This window comes from Gracilinanus agilis, chromosome 1 (genome assembly GCF_016433145.1).
Source record: "Gracilinanus agilis isolate LMUSP501 chromosome 1, AgileGrace, whole genome shotgun sequence".
Taxonomy (NCBI): domain Eukaryota; kingdom Metazoa; phylum Chordata; class Mammalia; order Didelphimorphia; family Didelphidae; genus Gracilinanus; species Gracilinanus agilis.
The window spans coordinates 96353530-96361958 of record NC_058130.1 but is presented as its reverse complement, the minus strand read 5'-3'; the positions used below and the strand labels follow the sequence as shown (position 1 = coordinate 96361958).

Genomic DNA, 8429 nt, shown 5'->3' with positions numbered 1-8429 from the left:
TCTTTCTTTCTTTCTTTCTTTCTTTCTTTCTTTCTTTCTTTCTTTCTTTCTTTCTTTCTTTCTTTCTTTCCTTCCTTCTCTGTATCCTTCCTTTCTTCCTTTCACTAATTCTCTTCCTTTCTTTATATTCTTTTCCATCTTCCTTCCTTCTCTTTCTCCTTTCCTTTTCTCTATCCTTTCTTTCCATTCTTCTCCCTGTCTTCCATCTCCTGCTCTTTTCTCTTTCCTTCCCTCCCCTTCCCCTAGAATGTGGCCATCCTGATTGGCAGAGGACTGAAAATATGCAAGATTCTATGGAGTACAAATGGCCATGGCAAGTGAGCCTTCGACAGAATGAACGCCATGTGTGTGGAGGAGCCCTCTTGGCCCCAGAATGGGTGCTGACAGCTGCCCACTGCATTAACAGGTGAGTGGATTTATCATCACTATAACTCGTGTAAGATAATTGGGGTTTTGCCCCAGGACACAGCTCTTCAGTGTCATAATAATAACAAAACTTAGCATCTACATTGCAAGAATAACAAATCACAATAGGGAGCTACCCAAAGGGTATCACTTCACTTTCTCAGTCTCTCTGGCTTTGTCTGGGTCTCTCTCACTGTCCCTTTCTCTCTGTGTTTTTCTGCTTCTGCCTTTCTGTCATTGTCTCTCTTTCCTCCCCAGTGGCATCCTTGTACTGATGCCCAAAATTCTCACCCTACCAGCTGATTTGCTCAACTGAGGGCAAGTTTAGGTATTATATATCCCAGGTGTGAAAATGACTAGTTATAGCTCTCTGACTGATAACCAGGCCAGGGAAATACCTGGAGGGTGTAGATGGGACACCCTTAGACATGCAGTCATTCACACAAGAGATGGTACTTCCATGAATTCTGAGTCTTGTCTATTCTTTGGGGGATAAAAATCTGGTCTTGGCTTATAGAGAGATTTTTTTAAACCTTTACCTTCTGTCTTAAAATCAATACTGTGATTTGGTTCTAAGGCAGAAGAGCAGTAAGGACTAGGATATGAGGGTTCAATGACTTGCCCTGAATCACACAGCTAGGAAGCATTTGGTGCTAGAATTGAACCTAGGACCTTCCATCTCTAGGCCTGGTTCTCAATCCACTGAGTCACCCATCTGCCCCTTACAGGGAGATTTCAGTCCATTTGAAGCTACTCAAAATACACATAATGGGAGACAGGAGGTCCATAGTTCAAATCTGTCCTCAGACACTTCCTAGCTGTGTGACCCTGGGCAAGTCACTTAACTTCTGCTTAGACCTTATCACTCTTCTGCCTTGAAACCAATGCTTAGTATTGATTCTAAGATGGAAGGTAAATGTTTGTTTGTTTTTTTTAAACCCTTAACTTCGGTGTATTTGTCTCATAGGTGGAAGAGTGGTAAGGGTGGGCAATGGGGGTCAAGTGACTTGCCCAGGGTCACACAGCTGGGAAGTGGCTGAGGCCATATTTGAACCTAGGACCTCCTGTCTCTAGGCCTGACTCTCAATCCACTGAGCTACTCAGCTGCCCCAGAAGGTAAATGTTTAAACAACAACAAAAACAAAATATAGAATAACTGAGTGCTGACCTCACTCAGAGGCCACATGGAGAAGAGCATGGCATCATGGGTGAGAAATGAGGGTAAGGACACTTTATCCATGACTGCAATGAGGCAACATGATGAGAAATTTAATGATCTCTGGGGAAGCTTCCTGCCAGGAACAACTTTGCCATATGGAGGTGGGGATGTGGAGTGGGAAGACCAAGCCTACCCACAGCCCAGGGAAGGCATTTTAGTTAGTCCAGCCCTGTCTCTCCACGCTTACTGCTACCCACTGTCTCATCACCATTGTTTGTTTTCTTTTCCCACTTGGCAATCTCTTCTGAGGTGCTGCCAGAGTGACTGGGGCATCCCCACATAACTGGCTGCTCCCAAGGCCAAGGTACATTTACCTCTCCCTTTCTTGCAGCAATTATGATTACTCAGTGATGATGGGAGACACAAACCTCTATCCTAGCAACTCCAGCACCTCCCAAGTCATTCCTGTCATGGACATCCTCCTGCATCCAAAGTACAGGAGTCGGACCTTAATCATCGGCGACATCGCTCTTCTCCGCCTGAATGCCCCTGTGCCCCTCACCAAGCATATCCACCCTATCTGTCTGCCTTCTCCTCAGTTTGATTTAAAGCCTGGGACCCAGTGCTGGATGACAGGATGGGGTGAAATGAGAGAAAGTCATAAAGGTGAGAGAGACAGAGATTCCTCCCCCCTCCCCTCACTCCGTGAGTCGAGGGTGAGTGTGTGTGTAGTAAAGTGACTTGGAGCCAGGAAGATCTGGGCTTGAATCCTGCCTTACTTGTTGGCTGGGTGACCCTGAGCAAGTCAATGAACTCTGTGGGTTCAACTCAAACCCTTTCAGTTCTTCATTTGAGCCCCATTGCTTCTCTGAACATCTCCCTTTCTCCCCTGCCCCATGCCACTTATGTTAGGAGCCATGTGTACCCATTACACCACTGAGATGGTGACTAGTGCTCCAACTCACCTGGGATTTTCTAATGATGGCCTGTGCAGAGGCCACAGGGATGGTGGCCCCAATGGCCCCAAGCCCCCGATGACTGCTGGTGGTGTGGGACCATTCTATACTTTTCTATACTTTCTCATTCTTCCCTCTCTTGGACATCTCCTGTATCAGTTTTTCCCTCAGCCCTCTCTGGCTGCATCTCCAGCCTTATGGTGATATTTGATTTGTATTGCTGATATCCGCAAAAGGACAAAAGACCTGGGTTTAGACCCTGACTTGGCGCCTTCTTGGCTCCTTAAGAATAACAGCATTTTGGAGCAGTTTGGTGAATAGGGAGCCAGGCCAGGAGAGAGGAGTTTCTGGGTTCAAATCTGGCCTCCACTTTCCTAGATGTATGATCCTGGGTAAATCACTTAACCCCCATATTGCCTAGCCTTTACAGCTCTTCTGTCTTGGAACCAATATACAATATTGATTCTAAGATGCAAGGTAAAGGGTTTTTGTTTTTGTTTTTTAAAAAGGAGTTGGACTCCCTAAGCCTCTGAGGACTCCTCTGGCTCTATGCCTATAGACTTTCCTGCCATCTCTCTTCTGTCCCAGGCTTTTGGGGTTCACAATAAGGACTTCCCTGAAACATTGCCAAGAAAAGTAGAGTCTTGGTGTTATAAAGGAACTTGGAGTCCACCAAAATGATGTAATGGAAAGAGCCCAGGACTAGGAAGCAGGAGACCTAATTAGGTCTACCATTTATTAGCTCTGTAACCCTAGATAAATCTCATCACTTGATGATAAAACAAAATTATTCTAGATGAGTTCTACAACCACTCAAAGAGTTTGGCCCCAGCTATTCACACTGGGAAACTAACTGGATGAACAATGCTATGGAGTTGGATAGACCAATGGAATTGGATTATCAGTACATAAATCTCGGAAATACACTGAAGATAAATAATGAGCTTGGCTCAGAACTAAATAGGAGGAAGAGAATGGGCTGGTTTGACTTTGGGAACTTGCTCAGTTGTTAACCCAAGCCTCTCCCTGAAACAAAAACTCACCTTTTCTTAATGTCAATATTCTTATGGTGATATCCTATGACTGTGAGTCAGGGAAAACTATAGTCTCTAAAGAGTCAAAGCCGTAAGTCAGCCAAATGGCAATGGAGAGCAACATGGAGGGTCTGAGTAGCCTGTGGCCTGTGTCTAGTGACCTCCCTTAATTGTCTGATTTCAGAGCTACAATAAGTTTAGCTTCTGCCCTGAAGAACTGTCAAAAGTAAGAGAATTGAGGGGCAGCTGGGTAGCTCAGTGGAGTGAGAGTCAGGCCTAGAGACAGGAGGTCCTAGGTTCAAACCTGGCCTCAGCCACTTCCCAGCTGTGTGACCCTGGGCAAGTCACTTGACCCCCACTGCCCACCCTTACCAATCTTCCACCTATGAGACAATACACCGAAGTACAAAGGTTTAAAAAAAAAAAAAGTAAGAGAATTGGCTTTAAGGATGTCAGAAAAGAATGCAAGAAAGAAGGCTAACTAATAGATGAGAGCTTTTGTGCTCTATTCCATCCATACAATTTAAAGAGATTTTGAGAAAGCCCTTCTCCAACCCAATATATTATTATATATTATAATTATTATATATTATAATTATAATTAATAAAAATAAATAGCTAAAAAATCTATTTACTCTCCCTTCTATATCACCTCTCTTGGGAAGAAGAGAGGAGAAAGAAAATCCTTATAAAAATTACAAGTGAAATAAAATTACAAGTGAAACAAAATGAATTTTGCTATTGCCATCTTCTTCCAAGGGATGTGTCTGATCCTTCTCCAACTACAACTAATGGGAAAGTCCTTTGGAGGTATTCCCAGGAAATCATCCCTTCTCATATTGTCAGTTACTGTTTAATTTCCCATTTGTCTTTTGAGCCAGCACAAAATCATAGAACAGAGATACTAGAAGTTGAAACTGCCCTAGAGATATAAAGATTCAGTTAATCCCCTCCTTTGACATATGAGGAAACTGAGACCCAGATTGGGGCAATGATTTGATCAAGGTCATATAGTTCATTAGTACTGGACCAGGACTTGAACTCAAGCTGCCCAGCCTTCTGGGAAGTCAGGAAATGGCAAAGAACTTTCCTATTATGCCATGCACTCAACAAGTATTTATCAAGTGATACCTACATAGTTGCTCCATGAATATTTACTTAATGAAGATTTTGCAAAGGAATTTTTGAAGGATGGTGTGGGGAAGGGGAAGCAGGGAGGTGTTCCCCTTCTGACCACTACACTGTCTTCCTGAAGCAGGTCAGCCATTATCCTCAAAGCTCCAGGAGATGAAGGTCTTCATCATTAACCACAAGAAGTGTAATCGATTTTACCACATTACTGCTCCTTCTCCCCGATATATCCATTTTGTTGTGGGAGCTGTGGTTTGTGCTAAAGGCCTTGGAAATGACACTTCCTGCCAGGTGAGTTCCCCACATCTTCAGAAGTCAAAGATCAGAACTCCAACCCTTATGACTCCTTTAGACTTGATATTGAACTTAACATTGTTCCCCAACAAGATTGCAGAAGGCATTACTAATGAATGGGTCTCAAATATTTAGAAAGGGAAGTAGTGATGCCTAGGAGTTAGCATGAATTGATTAAGAAAAATCATGCCAGAATAGTTTCATTCATTTCCTTTTTGATTTTGATCTCTGAATTATTAGACTATGAATGTTAGAATGTAGTTGGATTATAGGGAATCATTCTCACATGCATCTTGAGAATTATTTCTGGACAAAATAAAGAGATGAGGGCTAGATGAAATAAATAATTGAATGAGTTTAGAACTGTTTGAATGGAAGTATCCAAAGAGTGGCAATTAAGGGATTAACATTAAACAAGAGGAAGGCTCTATCCTTGGTACTGTTTTTTCAATAATTTTACTAATGACTTGGTTGATGTCATAAATGTCATGCTCATCAACCTTGCAGAAGAGAGAGCTGAGAGAGAAGCTAAGATGTGGGATGGCAATCAAAAAGATCTTCTTAAGCCAAAGCCAATGAGGTGTTGTGAAGTCCTATATTTGGGTTCAATAAATTAATGGCATAAAGTATTTGGAGCTGGGAAAATAGAACATGATCTTGGAGGTCTTTGTGGTCTGCTTGGTATAAGTCAATAATGTGATATAGAAGCCAAAAATGCTAGTGATCTTAGGGAGCATTAATAGGAACCCAGAGTCCAAAACAAGGACAGTGAGAGTCCCACTATCCTTTGCCCTATTGAGACCATGAATCAAATAGAGACTGATGAACTAGAACAAATCTAGAGAAAGGGATCAGGCCACTGAGGGGGAAAATGAAGCCACGTAATATTAGGTATTAGTGAAGGAAGTAGGGATTTTTAGTTTCGAGAATAGGAGACTTAGGGAAGAACATAATTGTTGTTTTCAAATTTTTGAAGGGCTCACATGTGGAAGTTTTAGACTCATCCTGCTTGAAGGCAGAACTGAGAACGTTGTATAGACATCTAAGAAAGAATGTTGTGATAGAGCTATCCAGAAACAAAGATGAGCTACCTTAGGAAGTATTAAGTTCTCTCTCAGCTAAGATTGACTAGATCACCTCTCAAGACCTTTTATCTCTCAGATTCTATGATTTTACCTTCCTATTCATACAATGCCCTAAATAGGATGCTTTCTGGTGATTCATGACCCCAGGTTCCCCTATCCCTAGCCAAGAAATACGGCCTTTCAGAATCCTATCATCATAGTCCTAAAATAACAGAGGATAACATTGGATTTAGAGCTGGAAGGAACCTTTGAGGTTATTGAGTCTAACCCTCCCTTTCTCCATTTTAAAGAGGTGGAAACTGAGTCCCAAAGTTAAAATGACTTGCCCATGGTCACCTAGGTAGTAATCAGCAAAGCCAGGATTTTAACCCAAGTCTTCCAAATCAGTGCTCTTCCCATTATACCCTAAAGTTAAATACTTTAAACATACATTAAAAGTAATATATACATAATTCCTACCAAGAGATAAGAGGCATTTTACCATAATGAGCATTCGTGCCCACACTTTGAAATGTGGTTATACACATTCCAAGTTACATCCAGGTAGATATAATTGTGGTTAGACATAGACATCTTACATGCACATGCATACCCATGTGTGTGCACACACACACACACAGAATCAAGAAGTATGAGCAAGAACTTCCTTCTGGTTGATGTTGTTCAGATATGGGACAGGCTGTATCTGCAGTGATGGTTTTCCATCCACAGAGGTGATTAAAGAAGTGAAAGAAGAGTACTTATTGGGGTTGTTGTAGAAGAAACTGATGCTTTGGTTATTCACAGAACTTGACACATACAACTACATGCTCAGTTATACCTACATAAGCTACAGCTAAAGACAGAGATGAGATTTTGCAGGGGGGAGGTAAGGGAGCTCCTTAGGAATGTTCTTGAATTTCTAAAAAAAGACAAGTAGTAGACAAGATCATCTCCTGAAAGAAAGAGATGTGGGATGTATAGGAGACTTGAGGAGAGAGGTTTGGAGTAAACACTAAGGGGAACAAGGTAGAGGTCCATCAGTAAGGAATCAAAGGAAAGGAGAGATGAATCTATGGGAGTGTAAAGAGCTCTCACAGAGGAAATCTTGGACCTCTAGTGATGTGGAAGCTGGTCCCAATGAGTTCTGTTCCCTGTAGCATCCTTGTACAGTAATGAAAGACAGAGTCGTTGTCCAGAACAGAGACAAGTTTGGTTTCCAGGGGCCACAATAAAAGTTGGGGCCAACCATTGTCTCCAAATAGGCTCTGAATTACCTGCCTGGCCCCACTGGACTGTGAAGATTTTGTAACAAAAAGACTTGGGTTCCAATATTGGCTCCATCTTTGATTTTCTATATTGACCAGGGGCAAGTCAATAACCTCCTTAAGCCTTAACTTTCTCATCAGCAGTGTGAAAAGGTCGAACCAGATAACCTTGACAGTCCTTCCCAGCTTTAAATCCATGATTTTATCATCCAGATTTCAACTCTACCATCTACTTGTGTGACCTTGGGCAAACAATTTGATATCAGAGTTTTCTCAACTATAAAATGAAAGGATTGTACTAGATAACCTCTAAGGCCTCTAGATAGACTGCCTTATTTGGATAGCTCCAGAAACAGACAGATGAGAGTAGACACCCAAGCCAAGGACCCCTAACCATCTCTCCTTGTGGAGACTCTTATCTTCTAATTCATCTGGCCCTAATGGTGATATTGTGATCCATTGAAACTTGTTTCTCCTCTCAAGAAATCTCCCCACAAAGATTCCCACAAGACTCCTGGGGACAGGGTAGGTTATTTCTTGCCAAGAGACCCTCAGTCCCATTCTATATCTCATTGTTTTTCTGAATCTAACATCCAGCTGGCCTGGAATTCCTAATCCTGCAACCCCCATGGCTAATTCTTCTCTCTTTCCCAAGGGTGATCCTGGTGGCCCCCTTGTCTGTGAAGCTGAGACAACCTGGATTCTGGCAGGGGTGGTGAGCTGGACAAAAACTTGTTCTCACCCTGAGTATCCAAGTGCTTATGCCCGAGTCAACAAGTTCTCTAAGTGGATTATAGGCCATATGAAGTACTCAGCCTCTCCTCTCCTGGATTTCTCCTGGATCACACTCCTTTTTGGCCTGCTGCTCTATCTTTTTTGAAAAAGACTCTTACTAGCCCTCTCCTCACTTCTCTTCAAATCTTCCTCAGCCCCTTGCTATCTCAGCAAGCACTTGTCCAAGTAACTTCCTATCCTTTCTTGACTGTTGCTGCTTCCCTAAGGACTTTACGCCTCTTCCTCAGGCTTCATAGCCTCTCAGATAGCTGGGTCCCAAGAAGGGAAATAGTTGAGACAGAGAGAAGTGAGTACCATGGATACATGAGTGCATGGGCAAGCCA

The 8429-nt window shown here is 42.5% G+C and overlaps 1 protein-coding gene across 1 annotated transcript in view; it reads left to right on the top strand.

Moving 5' to 3' along the window:
* LOC123230813 (putative serine protease 45) overlaps positions 1–8191 on the top strand; it is a 12742-nt gene extending 4551 nt beyond the window's left edge. The window contains exons 3-6 of the mRNA XM_044656988.1: positions 247–406; positions 1956–2230; positions 4810–4976; positions 7967–8191. Coding sequence (XP_044512923.1) covers positions 247–406; positions 1956–2230; positions 4810–4976; positions 7967–8191 — 827 coding nt within the window. The remainder of the gene's footprint in view (positions 1–246; positions 407–1955; positions 2231–4809; positions 4977–7966) is intronic.
* The last annotated feature ends 238 nt before the right edge of the window (positions 8192–8429 follow it).